The sequence below is a fragment of the Talaromyces stipitatus genome, genomic scaffold, assembly GCF_000003125.1.
Source record: "Talaromyces stipitatus ATCC 10500 scf_1105507295487 genomic scaffold, whole genome shotgun sequence".
NCBI classification, from domain to species: Eukaryota; Fungi; Ascomycota; class Eurotiomycetes; order Eurotiales; family Trichocomaceae; genus Talaromyces; species Talaromyces stipitatus.
In genome coordinates this window covers 1,627,717-1,645,542 of record NW_002990120.1, presented here as the reverse complement: position 1 = coordinate 1,645,542, position 17,826 = coordinate 1,627,717, and the positions used below count along the sequence as shown (strand labels likewise).

At 44.5% G+C, this 17,826-nt stretch overlaps 6 protein-coding genes across 6 annotated transcripts; 3 read left to right on the top strand and 3 right to left on the bottom strand.

Annotated features, from left to right (window-relative positions):
* Positions 1-77: 77 nt before the first annotated feature.
* On the top strand, positions 78-1,407 carry TSTA_058040 (cytochrome P450, putative; the record flags this gene model as incomplete). Its single annotated transcript, XM_002487381.1, has 4 exons — positions 78-263; positions 315-496; positions 547-1,178; positions 1,247-1,407. 4 exons carry the CDS (start codon positions 78-80, stop codon positions 1,405-1,407), a joined length of 1,161 nt encoding a protein of 386 aa, XP_002487426.1.
* A 528-nt stretch (positions 1,408-1,935) lies between these two features.
* TSTA_058030 (short chain dehydrogenase/reductase, putative) lies at positions 1,936-2,821 on the top strand (the record flags this gene model as incomplete). Its single annotated transcript, XM_002487380.1, has 2 exons — positions 1,936-2,053; positions 2,115-2,821. Exons 1-2 carry the CDS (start codon positions 2,014-2,016, stop codon positions 2,819-2,821), a joined length of 747 nt encoding a protein of 248 aa, XP_002487425.1. The 5' UTR covers positions 1,936-2,013.
* A 4,064-nt stretch (positions 2,822-6,885) lies between these two features.
* On the bottom strand, positions 6,886-8,672 carry TSTA_058020 (cytochrome P450, putative; the record flags this gene model as incomplete). Its single annotated transcript, XM_002487379.1, has 4 exons — positions 6,886-7,619; positions 7,691-7,826; positions 7,878-8,374; positions 8,433-8,672. 4 exons carry the CDS (start codon positions 8,670-8,672, stop codon positions 6,903-6,905), a joined length of 1,590 nt encoding a protein of 529 aa, XP_002487424.1. The 3' UTR covers positions 6,886-6,902.
* A 1,131-nt stretch (positions 8,673-9,803) lies between these two features.
* On the top strand, positions 9,804-10,679 carry TSTA_058010 (uncharacterized protein). The gene is made up of 2 exons (XM_002487378.1): positions 9,804-9,967; positions 10,032-10,679. The coding sequence occupies exons 1-2, from the start codon at positions 9,869-9,871 to the stop codon at positions 10,542-10,544; spliced, it is 612 nt and encodes a 203-aa protein (XP_002487423.1). The 5' UTR covers positions 9,804-9,868; the 3' UTR covers positions 10,545-10,679.
* Positions 10,680-10,839: 160 nt separating this feature from the next.
* On the bottom strand, positions 10,840-11,956 carry TSTA_058000 (isoflavone reductase family protein CipA, putative). Its single transcript, XM_002487377.1, has 3 exons — positions 11,916-11,956; positions 11,614-11,864; positions 10,840-11,557 (listed from the first exon to the last, which is right to left on the bottom strand). Exons 1-3 carry the CDS (start codon positions 11,940-11,942, stop codon positions 10,945-10,947), a joined length of 891 nt encoding a protein of 296 aa, XP_002487422.1. The 5' UTR covers positions 11,943-11,956; the 3' UTR covers positions 10,840-10,944.
* Positions 11,957-14,783: 2,827 nt separating this feature from the next.
* Positions 14,784-15,421, bottom strand: TSTA_057990 (uncharacterized protein; the record flags this gene model as incomplete). Its single annotated transcript, XM_002487376.1, has 2 exons — positions 14,784-15,189; positions 15,273-15,421. 2 exons carry the CDS (start codon positions 15,419-15,421, stop codon positions 14,784-14,786), a joined length of 555 nt encoding a protein of 184 aa, XP_002487421.1.
* Between the last annotated feature and the right edge of the window lie 2,405 nt (positions 15,422-17,826).

The window sequence follows — 17,826 nt, the reverse complement described above, 5'->3', positions numbered from 1 at the left end:
GCAGAGGTTTTAACAAGAATATATAGATTCAGATATACTTAAAATATACTAAGAGAGGATTAAAGCACTTGCCAAAAATGGGTTGTGATAGCAAGCTTCAGTTGAAAGCCTGGAAGACCTTGTCTAAATATCTTCATGGCAGCAACGAAGACCAGGAGTATTGGTGGAAGCTGACTGGTCGTCATGTTGCTTCGCTGTTGGAGGCCGCTGAGTATCCTCTTGAGAAGCAATATGAATGCCTTTTCTTCCACTACCGCTGGACGGTAAGATTAAACTATCCAAATTATGAAGTAGAATGGAAAATACTAAGATAGTGCTTTTCCAAGGTCCCCGACATGGGTCCTGCTCCTGGATCAGATGGCCTACCCACGAAGTGGAAGTCGTTGCTCTCTCTCGATAGTACATCAATTGAGTACTCATGGAAATGGAACACCACAATCGCCGAACCAGATATCCGTTATGTCACAGAGCCAATTGGACAATACCCAGGAACAGAGTATGATCCCCTCAACCAACAGGGCCTACGTGAGCTTTTGCAGCGTTTAGGCTCAGAGACATCGGCAAACTTGAAAGCGAAGCACAAATGGCAAGAAGAGATGGCCGTGATATAAAGATCGACACCCAAGTTATCAGAGACGAACTCTTCGGTTTCTACATGGCTGGCCAGGAGACAACCTCTACAACACTGTGCTGGGCTATGAGATACTTAACTGCCAACCTGAATGTTCAAACCAAACTTCGTACCGCTTTGAGAGAAGCTCATGTGAGAGCCCACCGGAATGGAGATCTTCCTTCAGCTCAAGAAATAGCACAAACAGATGTTCCTTACCTCGAGGCATTTATCCAAGAAGTCCACCGTGTCGGAAACTCGGTCAGTTCCATTGTTCGCGTTACCACCAAGGATGCTGTTGTTCTTGGACACAATATTCCAGAGGGAACGGATGTCTTCATGCTCACCAATGGACCCAACTATAAGACTCCACCCCTGAAAATTGAAGAATCCATCCGTAGCAAGACTAGCCGCGAGACCAAAGACAAATTCGGTGTTTGGGACAATTGGAGCATTAAAAGGTTCATTCCAGAGCGATGGCTTATAAAGAACGAGGAAGGCCGCGTCGTCTTCAACCCCGTCGCTGGATATACGCACCCATACGGCGCTGGACCCCGCGCTTGCTTTGGTATGTTCTCCCTTGACCACTCCTATTTTTGTAAATTTCGGCACACCTAATGACAAATCTCCTCAAAGGTATGAAATGGGCGCAACTGATGTTGAAGTCGATTATCACAATCATCGTCTGGAGCTTCGAGTTCGCGCCCCTACCCCCAGCAATTGCTGACTTCAAGGCTATCGATGTTACCACCCACCGAGCAGAGTTCACCTATCTTCGACCTGTGCCGATTCATTAAAAATACTCATTCTACAGAGACCGATGTTTATTCTGCATGGTGATTGATGATAATGACCAATGTTCTATATGTATTGCAAATAAATTGCTTTCCCATTCTGTCAGATAATCCGGATTTGCAACGAGGTATAGAATCAAAAAGGCATCCTCAAACATATAAACCTTCACCTGGTGCACCTGAAACTCGACTTGAGACGTCATGACCGTATTGTTTGGAACAGTGAGAACCCCAAGTCTGCTAGTTGTTACACATCTCGGCAAATTATCTATATAAACCCGGCTTTGGAACCTGATGTACTCAGAAAGGAGAGAGAGAAGAGAAGAGATACAATCTTGCTACTCACTTCTTTATTTTTACCATCCTTGTAACAATTATTCAGGATTGGCCTGGAGTTAACCCACCAATCCGACACATTCTTACCAGAGGAATCACTAACTCCGATATCTCCAACACTAAATACTAAATAGGCTTAGCTTCAATTGCAATGTCTACCCCTCCATCTTGTTCTGCATGGCAATAAGATTGTTCAATCAAGTAACTTCTGATTACTTGCGACCAAATTCATCATCTAATCTCAAGTTATATTTAATCCTATACATATCGGAAATGGCTACAGCATCAAAGCGGCTTGTTTTAATAACAGGAGGTATGTTTATTTATCCATTGGGTCATTATGCATACTTGACTAATATCATGCAACTATGAAGCCAGTGGTGGTATTGGATTCGAGCTTGCAGCCCAGCTCCTGGCAAAGGGAACGTACTACGTTCTTCTAGGAGCTCGATCAGTCGAAAAGGGAAATGCTGCGTTAGAACAACTGCGCTCTCACAACTTGCCAGACAGCGTAGAGTTACTCTTGCTTGATGTCACTAAGGACAATACTATTGAAGAAGCCGCTGTAAAGGTCCGCAAAGAATTTGGTAAATTGGACATCCTTATCAACAACGCTGCTGTGGCACCAATGGAAGGTGGCACATTGCGCGAGTACATGCGTATAGCATTCGACACTAATGCCACTGGACCTCTTATCGTTGGTAATGCTTTTGCACCTCTATTAAAGGAGTCTAAGGACTCCCCTAGAATTGTCAACATTACTAGTGGAGCAGGCTCTATCAGTTCTCGTCTCAATAAAGACTCTCCTACCTATCGACTCCAGGGTCACCAGTACCGAGCCAGCAAATCTGCTCTTAACATGATTACAGCTTGTCAATATGTGGAGTATGAGTCTGATGGAATCAAGGTCCTGCTCTACGACCCAGGTCATACCGTCTCAAACCTTGGACCTTACAATAAGGCCGAATTTGGTGCTAGGGCACCGGTTGAATCTGTGATACCCTTAATTGATGTCATCGAGGGAAAGCGTGACAATGAAGCTCCTAAATTATTGCATAACACTGGCACCTATGATTGGTAAATTTACGATTTATGATGGCTTTTCTATCAATTTAAAAATTCTGCGCTTGACGCTTACATCAATTCATCACATTTAAGAAAGGAATGCAGTCAGGATTTCTCTGTTTTTCCATAGTACCTTCCTTCACGGCCAATGATATATCTTTGTCAAGATCTAGGAACCTCTCCTTACGCTCGGATTCCTCATCGAATGAAGCTCATAGTAGATTGGGACGGCGAGGCTAATTTGAAGTTTCTTTTCCGACTCGAAAAGAGTTAACTCGTTGAATTTCGAAAATGGTGTCTTGCCTTCAAGGCATCGTCTAACATTCGGGAAGTGGAGTTCAATCGTGTATCAACATCATTTTCAATGTATTTGCTTGAGAGATTGATAATCTTGCAGACCTCATTCCATTTCTGCCTTTGTTGGGGACTTCAGTGTATCCAAAGAGCTAGGATACAAATCCTTGCTAAAGGTTCCTGTAAAGAATTCGGTGAATGGATCGTATAGACTCAGAGGATTGATATCATTCAGTAATAGTGATTAATGATCACGGAACGGTGCTCGCTGAATGAAACAATTAGGGCCTGGGTGGTGACTTGGGCGGGAGCGGTGGGTCCGATGGCTTGACTACAGAGTGCGTGGTGATAGATCTGGAAGTGCGTGGCGGGAGGCCAATGTACCACGCAAGCCAGAAATAGAGACCATTTGAGCCTAGCGCCGCTGCCCAGGTACAAATTGAAAATCTATATGAGTATTTCTTATATACTTGTAGAGAGCTAGGAGCTACATCCTCCTTCAGTATGGGCTTCGAGGTTTGTAGTATAGGACTTGCAGATCTCTGCTTATTGAGTTTTAGTATATTTAGTGTTGCCTTTAGGGCGTAGAAGGCATTCAGGGAAATCAGCTGGATATGGTCCATAGCAGTGTAGGCATCTTGGAGGGCATTAATGAGGGTCTAAGGCTATATAGTGATTAGCATAGCCCTCTTTAGTATGCTCTAATGAGCTATAGAGCCAGTATTGAGAGAGGTGGGCACAGGATCGTGCGTTATGCCATTTCCAGTATCATATGCATTGAATGATTATTGTTTTCTTTAAGAGATAATAAGCATTAGTGATAATACTAAAAAGATGTAGCTGGGTAGGCAGCGGTGTTTTCATGCCTTCTGGGAAGTTGATGAACTAACTTGAGGAAAGAGTATCAGGATTAGCAGCATTTATAGTTGTCTTACTAATAGATATAGGCTTGAGGCCTGTAATTTTGCTAATCTCTGAGAATAGTATTGTGGGATTGACAGGGATAAGAGAGTATCAGCTATCCAAGATTTAGCCAATTTTCCTTGGCACATTAGTGACTTAGTACGAGACCCATTAGGAGCTGCGTTCTATCTAGCAGTTAACAAAGAATACAGAGATGATCTCTTTTTAAGCCTCAAGGGCCAGGAGGGCCTCTGGAGATGAGGGGCATAGTATAAAGTTAGTCTTTATAGCTTGAACTTCTTTTAGTGCTGTACTGCTTGAGTTCAGTTGTGACTGTAGGCTAGAGTGTTATGAGCTGACCTCATGAGTATGTTCGGGCGAAGCCCTCACGGATATTGACAACAGCGCTATCTGCCGGATCCCGGCAAACCCGAATATGAAGCTATTCCCAGATCCCGCATGCTTGCGCAACATCGCCTATCCGGAGTCGTACGATGTCCGGAGTCATACGATATCAGGCAACCCCGGGTTCCCGGAAGAAGCATGTTGGAAGCCACTAATTCCCCTTGCCCATATAAAGTTGTATGCGTGTGAAGAACCTGTTGTTTCCTTTCTCTTTCCTCTTCTCATGTTATGTTTTCTATTCGAATATGCCCTTACAGTGAGCATTAGACGGGACTAGCCCGTAACAAGAGTAGATGGTGTAGGCTTCTATTTTTCTGGCTGCATAGTTAGTTAGAAGGCGTACAAAGAGCTAATTATTAGAAAGAGGTTATTTCACTAGAGGTATAAGCTTTTTTACAGGAGCTTTAGAGTGAGTAGAGGAGGTTGCTTTGGCTGGGGCATATTAGGTGATAGTTGCATAAGTTGACTGTTCAAGACCTGAAGGGGGATGTGAGGGAGGAGGTAAGGGGAGTAAGGGATTTAAGGTAGAGGAGGAGGAAGAAAGAAGGGCAGGTAGGACAGAGGACATTGGAATGCCGCTGATATAGGCATTAAAGTATCATTAGGCTACCAAGGCAAGGTCATCGCTTAGAGTGATGAGGGCTCTTAGTAGGTGAGGAGCGAGGTCAGTGGTTTGACTATAGTATTTATCAAGGAATGCAGCTATAGGGCTGAAGATCTTCTAGCTGTCAGCAGCTCTTATAGTGGCTGCAGATGTAGATTCTAGTAGGGCTGTCTGTAGAGGGCCATCTGTACCAGGGCCTTTACGCGCCATGGTGTTGCCGGACGCGTCGGGACGCGTCAAAGGCCGCACTCCTGAAAGCTGGGTAGTGGAGAGGGCGAGGAAGTTGAACCTCTGGCTGTTTGATATAGATAATTGTAAGGAAGTTGCCTGATGGTAAGATGGGTGTGAAGAGCGAGGGGGACGGGGGATAGCTAGCTAGATATATACGCGGCACGCACATGCCGCGTCGGACTAACAAATATCCAGTGCCGAAACGCGTAGGGTTGATATTTACGTTCCAACAGTTCTATTCTAAGAGAAGGCTGTTTGACTGTGTTTCGCTACTCATCCCAATCCACAATTCCAGGCATACGCAATACTCCAAGACTCCTTTGAAGTATTCCAAGCACTTGTAAAATACCATAACATGCGAAATCTTTACTTCCACCTAGGTATTCATTACTATTTGTTTGTGGTGCTAAAATCCTTCATAGTTTTACAAATGAAACTAGAATAAAAAAACCCTTTTAAAGTATAAATTAGTACCTGATTTTTATACTAATCATAACATGCCTTGTCCATTCTCATATCAGATTTACTCTCTCAGCCTTACTTATTTATTATTCTGCTCTCATCAACATCCCTGGCGCATACGCCTGTTATGGACTGACACCGTATAGGTAGTTCGGGACAGGGCCCTCACTAACACCGCTCATGAAGCTATCTTCTGATCTAGCGAGTGAACCTAGTTCGCCAATACTCACCCTCCTGGACTTATTATTCGGAGTATCTGTTTTGCATATCCAGACTTACAAGGGAAACCCTAGAGAAACAGCACGACTCTATATCTCTATATTAAGTGGTATGTCCAACAAGAATTCGCATGTTTTTCTCTTTTTTTCCTTCTCATGTACGTTATCATCTTAGGAATGAACTCATAGTGTTTCATACGACGGGACTGGACCGTAACACGCCGACTATAGCCCTGTTTCAGGAACATGATATCTCCGTGTCATGGTTAGCATCATCTAGTTAACATCTTCCGTATATTCAATTATTGTTGGTTGCTTCGTGCAATCGAGATGCCTGGCACTGGTATGCAGCAAGGAGAGGTCACGTATGGCTTACACGTGACCTCGTCAAGCAAGGACTATATAGACCGCGTCGGGGCCTCACTAAGACAGATAGACACAACAGAACACAGAACCGAAGAATCACCTATTGAGATTGACTCAAGTGCTTCGTACGTACGTATATGCACCTTAGTGCACCCACAATTATCCTATATGTAACTTTACTAAATCTGGATTCGAGGGCACCAGCGCATCATGGTTTTCAAAAGTACATCCGACTTCGGCCATGGAAATGACACCGCTATGCAGACCAGTAGCCATGAGCTGAAAGCCCTTGTGAGTTGTCTACCATACTTAAAGAGGGTTAAGATTAACCTTGGAAGCTTTCCGGCAGGGTTCTGTAACAAAAGCAGCCACCAACACAATTAGTCAGTCATCCCATAGGTCTTTGTCATCGGCAAGGATATGCAGACCGCTTCAGCCACAACTTGATTGCACAAGATGTTTGCCTCAGTACAGAAAGACATTGTCCCGTGGAGCATAGTACTTAACCCTAACAAATCACAACCCTAATGGCACAAAAATCATCTCACATGAATTATAGATTCTGCTATTAATACGATGGATATATAACACTCGTCATATCTATAATATATGAATCAACCAACACTCCGACGTCTCAGAACGATTTTCGACCGTTCACATGGCTCTACAAGAGTCACCTTCCGAACCCCCAGAGGTCGCACCTCAACCCTCTGAAAATCATACTCCAACAACAAATGCCCCAGCGCTAGTTTCTGCATATTCACCGCAAACCACCTACCAGGACAGGCGGGTCTTCCCAACCCAAAGTTGAGAAATACCGGCGATATAGTGGTGACAGTAGGATGAGTCGGGTCTTCTAATGCGCGTCTAGGGTTAAAGCCGCCTGGATAATTGGCGGAATCTTGTTGTATTGCTTTAAGGGGTGCTGCTATGATGGCGCCGCGCGGTACGTGCAGTCCATTAGAGAAAGTAAAGCCATTTTCCCTTGTTACGATACGTTCTAGGCCAACCTCGCCGATTGGATTGGCTCGTAGACTCTCGCGTATAAACGAGTCCATCACCACGAGCCTATTGACAAAGTCATGGCTCCAGGCATCCGGTCTCTTCAGTTCCCTAGTGAGCTCTTCACGTATGTCTGTGACGGTACGCTCGAATTCTTCCGGAGGGAGCGAAATGAGGTCGTAGACTGCATTGGTCATGGTCAATGTATTGGAGTACGACTGGAGGAAGTTGAATGCCAGGAGTCGGTTGACCATCATCATTGGTGTATACTCTAGCTTGGAGTTTGGGTCTTTTCGGGCAACTTTTAGGGCTGCGCTTAAAAGATCGTTCTATATCAGATCAGCACGTGCTTCTAGAGTTAACCGTTGTGAAACTTTTAGAAAGAATTGACGGCACTCACTGGAACCTTAGGTTTATTACCCTTGATTTCAGCATCCTCAATCATCTTCATCCGCTCTTCAATGACCGGAATTGCGTGCTTGGCTACAATATCTCGGTCTCTAGAGAGAGGCCGCCGTACGAGAGGCGCAAGTAACCTGTGCATACCCTGTCAATTCCTTTTTCATCAAAACTTAATGAGCACTCACGGCCGTAGGAATGGAGGTATAAAACGCAAATATACAGCGAGTGAGAACATGCTAATAGCATAATGCACAGCAGCATCCAAATACTCCTGATTCCGACAAAGGGGGTCACCAGCGATAATCCTATTGCTAGCGCGCGATAATATTGCCGTAGCTGTATCCCACATGTTAATACTAATCTCCCCCTTTTCATTCAATTTAGCGTCCAAAACATCCTTGATGGCTAGGACAAGTTCTTCATTCATCATTTGCATCTTATCAGGGAGTTTCTGGTAAAGTTCGCGGTACACAATAGGCTTTTGGATGTTATTGTCGAGAACATTATCTCCAAAGAGACTGTACTGTGCATGCATTGCATTTCGGACGTAAGTGTGGAATGAGATGATCGATTCAGGTTGCCGCGCAAACTCGGCGATGAGTTCCTTGGGAAGTAACAGTAGGAAACCAGTACTTGAATGAGGGAAAGGAACGAGGAACACTTCACTAGCAGTATTACGCAGCTATACCACACCGTCAGTCCACGAGCCCAATATTCTTTGTTTCCGGGAGGGTAATCACCTTTTCATATGCCACTGTGAACAGCTCTTTCGCATGAAAAACACACTTATAGGAAAGTCTGATGAATCCAAAAAACCCTCTTCTTTCTTCTACCCATTTAAATGAGCTATACTTTCGTGAGAATGTTGCCAGAAGTGCCGGCTTGATAAGATGGAAAAACCACGCTAGAACGGTTGTCAGAGCAGCTAAGCCTATCAATAGGGGCGCCGACTGGAATATTTGGATGTGTTTCTCTTCCATCGTTACGTGTAGAGAGTAAAGAAGATTACGAAATCCGAATGAACTGTTTTGAGTCAATCATGCATATCAAGAAAACAAATAATCATGCCATCATCACCTTGTTACTTAGATTCATAAGACCAAATCAAGGCGAAGAGATACAACACATACCTGTGGAACATACTTCTCCATTTCTCTCTTCACCCCCATTTTTGATTCCAAGGTTACCCAACTGATCTTTTGGATATGTTCTGTCACCATGTAATAGGCCTATCAAGTTGGCCAATCTGGTTGCCTCCTGCATATACCCACAACTTAGGGCACTGAAGCCATCCTACTTGGCTGATGATGTAGAGCAATGCAGGCTCATAGATTATATTCGGGTATCAATAGCTGATCCTGGTGGTATAAAATTACACTCTTATTGGGCGTGCGTGCAATGGACCGAACGGCGGTGGACTTTCCAAATTCTCCGTGGCAAGTATTCCAAAGCCCTTTCATTACAAATCCTGGGCTTCCACCATCGCGCTTTTAGTACCTCTTACAGTTGCCGAAGGATGTTGGGATCTGCTGGTAATCTTCTGGCATAAGTTACATGCTGATAAAGACTCCAGCACTGACAATCATTTGCACAATCTTTGTTTTTGATCACTACTCCTGAGCGAGCCCCGATTCTAAGCATAAATAGAGGATCCGTGTACTTTACATTTTGACTTTGTCTCTATTGAAATTGTACAGATATCCGTCTTATGTTGCCTTCTCTCTGGTCTACCATCTTTACGAGTTCCTTCATGATAGCTCAAACACTCAAGTGGCTAATTTAACGGATCACGATATCGAAAAAAGAATGCTCAACAGCCTCTCACTCACTAATCTCCAACGCCTAGTCGTTATGCCCGTGCTGATGGGCCTCGGGCACCTTGCCCCTACGATAGGAGCTATCCATACCGTGACAGGCATATATCAATTTCCAAGAGCTCTTCTTGGAATGATTGCAGTCGGTGCAACGCTCGTTGATTGTAAGTTAAATCTACTTGCTGTTAGTGTTTCCAAGTTGATTCTAACTATTTTATGCGTCCGATATAGCATATGACACATACAAGGATATTCCAATACCAAATAGGCCCCCAAGATGGATATGGAACAGCTGGATGTATTCTCTGTGGACGATTGTCATTATTTGCACTATATACAGCGGTTTCAAACCTGCGATTGTAATGTACAGGTTCTCTTTGCTCGGACTGGGATGGGGAACACCTTGTGTTCCGTACTTGATGCCGAAGTTCGGCATTCGTCTTTACAAACCCAAAGATATTGTATGTCCTTCCATTGAATGACCACAAAATCAAGCTTGCCAGACTTACAAAAACCCTCTCAAAGTTCCGTGAAGCAAAGTCGTTAGTTGTGGCTATCTGCATGGCCTACGTGACAGCAGAAACCAGCATGGTATACTTTTCCACTGGTGGCAAAGGTACCACCGCTCCTACGCAATTCCCAGACCAGTCACTGCACAATCGAAGTCTGGGTCTTGCAATCCTTTATCAGTTCTTCCGTGAAACTGTCTGTGACACGAGGGATATCGCCGATGATACACAAGCTGAAATGAGGACGCTTCCCATAAGAATTGGGAAGAAGAAAACTCTTTGGCTCATGGGGGTATTGGGATGTCTTCTAGACGCTGCTATTACTGGGGGAATATCTATCAACAGCGTGTGGGACCTTGGTGTAAATTACTTTTTACTTTTCGGAGCTGTTTTGAGAGTTGGTGCGACGTTATTATTCTACTCAATAGTTTTAGGACAGCCTCGGGAGAATGCCATGGCCTGGGGTACAGTCTCCCTCCTCGGACTGACACCTGTTATCTGGGCCCAGAAATCATTACATGGCTCGTAGATAGCTAAGTCGGTGAAAAGAATGTTTTATCTCGCATAGCTTTATTCAGAGTACAAAATTACCTTTATTAAAGGCCGCAAATGTCTGTGGATGGTCGGACAGTAGCACATGAGATCTAAGTCAGTGTCTCTATTGAGAAATCAAAATATAGAAATGCCCATCACACTATGTGCCACAATCATTTTTCCCTTCACAAGTAAGAGCTCGTATTCACTCTGTTGTACGAACTATCCTGGATAGCACTATGCATGACTAAGCGTGTATCGCCAATTATATCACGATAAGGGCAAGTTCCACGCAACATTAACAATGTATTCAGTATAGATATCTAATGGATGAGGTTTTCCTCATTTAATTGGCGAAGTCGCACAAAAATGCGCGATACATAAGGATTCTTACCTCATACAGCAATAAGCTGGCGGACCAAAGCTTTTAGCTCCTCGTTCGTCTTCTCTTCGACACCGACAAGAGAGTTATCATCCCTTTCCCATGGGTGTGCAAGTGATCTTTTGGCAATACAATATTGTATTTGTACACCAAAAGTCATCGGGGTAATGTTCCCGGAACGCAGATCTGCCAAAGCTTGATCCAACAGGGGCTGCATCTCCTGGCACGTTGTGTTCCAACCGCCCTTCCCCAGGACATCTTGCGAGATTCGCAAAAGTTCAATTTGGGACAAGAAGGCGCTGTGCACGTACACTGGTCTATTCAGAGTTTCTTCGGGTCTCAGAAGAGCACCGGCAGTTGCTTTACCGGCGTCTTCCAGAGTTGTCCAGGGAACCACATTATCTCCGCTATCGAACAGGGTTGCTGATTTTGCTTTTAGGTCAATTCCAGCGAATGTGTTCGAAAGACACCAGTCAAGAAAGCATCCGACGACAATTAGAGTGTATGTCATGCCTGATTTCCCAACTTGCTCTTTGACGGCACGGTAAGACTCTCGTTTGCGCGCAAAGACTGGCATGTCGCGAACTCCAGGGATTTCCGGATCAAGCCCATAATCACTTGTAACACTAAGACAACCTGTCAGTGCACCCTAGAATAAATTGTCGAAGGAGGTAAGACCCACAAGCGATAGACACCACTGGCTGCTGCTGCATCTATGAGACGCAACGGCGTCTCAATGTCCTCCGTGAAAGTGTTGTCAATGACTGCATCTTGGCCTGTTACAGCTGCAGCTAACGATTCTGTGGAACCAAAGTCGACAACTTTGACGGCAACTCCGGCTGGAAATTCTTTAGGCGTACGAGTCAACACAGTAACCTTGAATCCCTGATTGAGGAGCGCCACAAGAGTCTGGGAACCTAGGCTCCCAGTGGCCTACCAACCTGTTAGCAACTGGCACAATGATAATACTCTCAAACATTATACCCCTGCGAGTACTACTTTCGTGATCATCTTTGTCTTTTTGGCCTTATTCCAGTTATTATAATTTATTCTGTTTCCTCAATCGATGTCCATAGGGGCCATTTTATACAATTTTCACCCACCGAGCTGTATCTTAGGTTATTTCGGCATAATGATAAATCCGATCACCATCTTACCATCAGTCGGAGATAGTGAACTAAAAGCGATCTTCCAACCAACATTTCTTTTAAGTGTAGCCAACTGGCTTCAAGTGCCGCAAACTGCTTAGCGTTCATGATTCTATTCTAAAATTGGAATATTACGGAGAACGAACTAACCTGAATGGGAATCCCTTGCCCTAAGTCTACTCTTAGTGCGTCTCTGTGATTAGGGTCCTTGAACCTTGAAGTTTGTCACTGTCTAATATTCAGGGTATAGAATGGATTTTGATGCTTTTATTCTCTTGTTCCCCCAAAGGCGACAGGCCCTTACTAGTCTGCCTGTCATACCATTATCGAGACGCATACTTCATGACGAGAAAGGGTGTGAGGCACAACGAGCTGGACTTCGGATTCCAAGGTTACTAGAGTGCAAGACTTTCCTCATTGCTATGAAGGTAATTCCAGGCCAAAATGTAATGATTCCAGACTTAAATTACACAGAAAGCGTCAAGGCTTTTATAGCAATTGATATTACCATTCTGAATGTAACTCCGCATTGCAATGATATACTATGGAATCGAGCTTATCCCACGATATTAGTAATTGACTTGCATTAGTGATATTTTACTTGATATTATTTCCCTTGCAAGGAGTATTTCAACCTCTCCGCATCCCTTAGATCAACGTTCGGACACTGAGATACTCGCTGATCTCCAATCCTACAAACCGATCATTGCCTGCTCTGAAAAGAGCATATGTGCCTTTTGGGATAAGTGGATCATAGCCTGTGAACTCCGGTGTCAGAAAAATATCGTTGGATAGATTCGCAGGCATAGTCCACGATAAACTATTCGAGTGGTCGACATGGTAGAAGGCTCACCGAACCATTATTCCCAATACTTCTCGGACCCAGAATCCTTCTTCCAGCGGGATTTCTTGAGGGAATCATGACGGGAAACCATGTCGGGCCGCACGCCGCAGATCTCATACGTTCACCGCTGTTGCCCCTATACGGCGGCGTATGGCTTGATGTAGGGTTCCTTTTATTCTGTGATCTTGACGATCTCTGTTGGAATACTCTCGAAAATTCCTCCAACCCGATTCAGATAGCCGATTTTAGACTAACCGTAAATTCATCCCTAGCCATGTTTCGGAACGGGTTTATTGCGGCACGCAAGAGTTCGCTGGCAATTAAGGACTAGCACGATGTCTTCTAGAAGTTATGGGATAACCGCACCAGCTACGAGGGTACGCATTCGCGGGCGCATTACTTCACCATCTCCTACGGTATGAGATACCTTCATCCACGGGCCAAGCTCCGGCATTCTCGTACGAAAAGCTTGTAGACTACTTGGCACAGATGTTCTGTCTTGAGCGACTGCGGCATTTTCGAGATCCAGCTCTATGCTGGGATGGGCCGGGATTCTTTGAGTCTCACATATTGCTCTTTGAGTGTGTCAGCGAAGTATACTTGGCCGAGCATCTGACAGACTGGGGCGGGAGAAACCAGAGTCCGGTTTCGCAGAGGCTGAGAAAGTCAGACAAGGGATCTTGTCGACATCGTCAACTATAAAACTCTCCCATGGCCTGGTCACAGTGCAGAGAGAGTAGTTGGCGAGGATATGGGATCAACCGGGAAATGAAGATGCAGACTGCAGACCTAGAACTTTTGCTGCTCACTTTAGATGGACAAGTGTTCACTTCCAGCAAACCAAAAAGCTCACCCTTGTACATTTGCTGTCTCTGAGGACGCGATCCGTACTGGAAATTGCTACAAGTGCTGGATAAGCCTACTGAATAATACTTGGAGACAGATCTACATCTACCACTGACTAGTCATGGGATCTGTCAAGCAGATAATTTATCATTCATACATGATGTAATAAGCATATGTTATGTGCTGGATATGGGCTATATGGTTTAGTCTTAAGAGTATGTGAGCTGGCTTTGTCTGAGAACGTAGTTTGACATAATAGAATTTTGAAAGCTCGTAGAGAAGTCTCACAGTCTCATTTCATGAATTTGATATGTGAAATAGCTCAGGCATACAGGCTACTCTCAATTCTGAAGCACAATACTTTGGAGGTGCACAGTGAGGTGCTAGTGGTTGCATCAAGCCGACAGTATCAATTGATTAATCCGCGAGAAGATAATCGTCACGATGACTATTTGGAAAAATCTTCGAGGTAATTTCTGCAGCGTTGTAATAGCCCTTAAGTAAAGAGACGTATTATCCAGTGTAATCAGTTACATCCTCGTTTCGGAATATGTGACATCAATATCAACTTTTACTCATAACCTGTTATTGAACTCACCCATCACGACTTCTTGTCCATTGCCGCAAAGGGTAATCGTTGCCTCATTTGGCCGTGTTTAGGGCTCATCTAGGTCTAGCCCTATAATGTCAATCCCGCAAAGCTGAGCTAGAATCAAATTTCAGCTAACTGTGATTTTCCGCAATTTCACTATATCAAATGGCTTGAATATTTTAGCAGGTATTCTCCAACGCATCTTTCAACCTTTTTTATCCGAACGCGTTTCCGAAATCGTAGTGCCGACCGCTCCGGAAGCCAGCGATATATATCGTTCACAAACCTGGGTAGGAATGAGTTAAAACCACCTGGGCACATCCCTGGAACCGTCCTAGGAAATTGTTGTTACGGCGATGGGAAAACTACCTATCCACCCTCTAAGGTTGAGGTCGATAGACTATCTTGCTTAACCAAAATACTTAGGAATTCTTACCTTCTTCACCTTGCCTTCTCAAATAATTAACATGATCCATCAATTGCCTCAGTCTCACGTATTCCTCCTTGGCTTTATCCGAAGCCGAATACTTAATACCGTTCAACCATTCATTGACAATCTTGTCACAGACTTGAGTCCATTCCTCGCTCTCGTAAGGGTATTCTCGTTGCCACATAAGCATCATTGCTAGTGTTCCTCTCATATCTAAGATCCCCCTTATTTCTCTGGGAGCTTGTGCAATCACATCTCTGACCACGCCTAATAGCTGACCGTATACCATCTTAAATCCATTAGTTGCGTTTTGAGTTTGATGAGCCTTATTGTGCTTTGCAAAGTATTCAACTGCTTTGATATCGGATTGGACATTTCCAGGATAGACGAACAGGTCTCTTATATGATTAAGTTCTGGATCGTCTAACTGACCTTTCCTTGCTAGCTCATCTGCACGAGCCTTGAGAAACTCAATCTCGACTTCGTCGAGTATTTTCTCTCGCTCCTTGTATTTTCTCCGCGCCCCGCAATCTTTTTCGCATGGTCTTCGAGAATCCGTCGTTGCTGCTCTAGTTCGGGGATGATGTCGGCTATTGAAGGTTCTTTGGGTTGTTGTGATTTTGGTTCCATTATTGGTTGATCTGCTAGGAGGGTTATCTTAATAAGAATCAGGAGCTGGCCATGGTTTGTGGAGTTCGACAGAAATTGATGGCGAGGGAACAATGGGGTTATGTCTAGGTGAAGAGTGTCTAGTTCGTTGGAGACATCCCGACAGAAAAAAGGAATAATGGACTCATCTTCATTCACAACAACACCTTGACTGTTGAAACTCAATGATATCTCGACCATGACACTTCATCCTTGTTCCTCGCTTTCAAGAGGCTCTTTCAGAAGAGTTCTCGAGTCTCAGGACGGCTGAATCAAGGCCGAGAAACGAGACTTGTCAATGATGGTCTCCAAGAAGGATACAATTCATTATCTACTTAGCTTTGTCTATCCTTTGAACAGTATATTATTGCAAGTTTCATGTTTCATAAGGTTGCTGTGATGATTACAAAAGGAGATTCTTTTGCACAAGGGAAGAGACCATAAAGTAAAGCCTTTCGAGCACAAGGACAGTTCTGATCAATCCGACGCGCCTTCCAGATCCGGTAGTTGATGTCATACGAAGCCCTAACGCGAAGCTCTAAGAGAACTCTCTAGGCTAGCGCCCTGATTATCGATAGATAAGCCTGATCTAAGCAAGAGTGGGCTGGTTTTCGGATCTGTTCCAACTTAATTCAATGTCTAGATCTGATGTAGCGGTCAAATGAGCGGTCAATAAGCGAACCTGGTATGATATCACAAGCGGGAGAGAATCTTCGAGGCTCTTGCAAAATAGAAACAATCTTACATTAACTCCACTCAAATATTCGAATGTGAATAAATATTAAGTCGTATGCGACAATAGAGACAGCGGTTCGACCGTTCGAATGTGATTAATGGAGGAGTCGATACCCAAATGGGCTGGTGAGCCGAGGAATCACGAGACCGCGCCGTCCTGTATGCTGTCGGCTTTCTTTATGTATGCAAGAGTAGATTACAGGTAACGTACCGATACCGTATCGGTACGACATACATACTACCATCAACCACTCACACGTCACATTCCTCGCCTAGCCTTACGAGGGGCGTCGAGTCCGGGCGCACGAGTATGCCGCGTCCTGGTACAATTATGAAATTTGCACTGAGTGTTGAATAACTCAAGTCGAGCATTGATATCCATTTATGTATCCCATCTATGCTGCATGACGGTAGCACAGAGCAAAGCCCTGAAGATCGCCCATGAATCGAAATCATGAGGGAGAACGTGATTGGGGTCCGATCACACCGAATCACAATGTACTAAGCTGAATCTGGCTAGACAAATTACGCATACGTGTCTCGGTGGCTATGTACGGACTACGGAGTTCTCCGTATCCGTACCGAGTATACATAATAAACACAGTAGTAATGTAACAATGTTTCGAGCGTCGGTCGGAAAAGCGTACCGTATCTTACGGTACCAACCGAAATGAAAAATTCTGCCCAGTCAGGACGGGCTGGCAGCGACCCAATACAAAGGCGCCATCGCCCGCACTTTCGCTCCTTTTCCTCTGTTTCTTCTTTCTCGTTGGTTGTTGCCTTGATTTTATACTGTTTCGCCTATCACCTCTGCTTATTTATTACCCTCTCCCTTTTCTTATCCCTTCCCCTCCATTGGTTTCTCATTCAATCAATCAACTTCACTGCTCGAGCTCTTGGTCTATCCACCAACCACTCGCCCATTCAGTGAGTAAAACGAAAGTCAACCACCAGAAAACGGCGCGTGCGCGCTAACTGCGGCTGTGAATCAAATCAGTTGCTTGCTTGCTTTGCTTGCTTTGCGATCCAAGCTTGATTGGTTCCTCTATTTTTCGTTTTTATCGTCAACGTCCCTCTGATTTGCTTCCGCCTGGCTGGCCAACAATACCATTCGGTGGCCGTCGAGCAAATCAGCGTCAAAGGTATGTCGATTTAATTTTGTATCCCTCTCCCAATCGATGCCAACCCGCCGCCTGCGATTCTATTTGCTATTCTGCTGTTTTATGCTCGCGTTATTTTATACTTTATTTTTGATGGTCATGATCATGATGATGTTTGAATTGTATGACATTTTTCTTTTTTTACCCTGCTACAAGCATGCATTATGTATTCATGCCCTATACCCTCTCGTTCCTTTTTTTCCGTGACGTTTCCTCTATTGTTCCTTGATCGGGCATGCCCTTGTTATTCAAGTGAATAAACGAGTGAAGCAACCGCATTCAGGCGCAAATCAGGCAGCAGCTGCACGAGTGGTGGCTGTGGACAGCCCGAGCGGAACCCACCGGGATGGACTGACATCAGCGCCTCATGGACTTTCTGTTCTTCCCTCGGACGAATCACCTCATGCTCAATCCCCATACATACCATACATCCCCCCCTCCCCAATCCCCAATCGCATTCTCCTCCATCATCGATTCATCGATCAATCATAT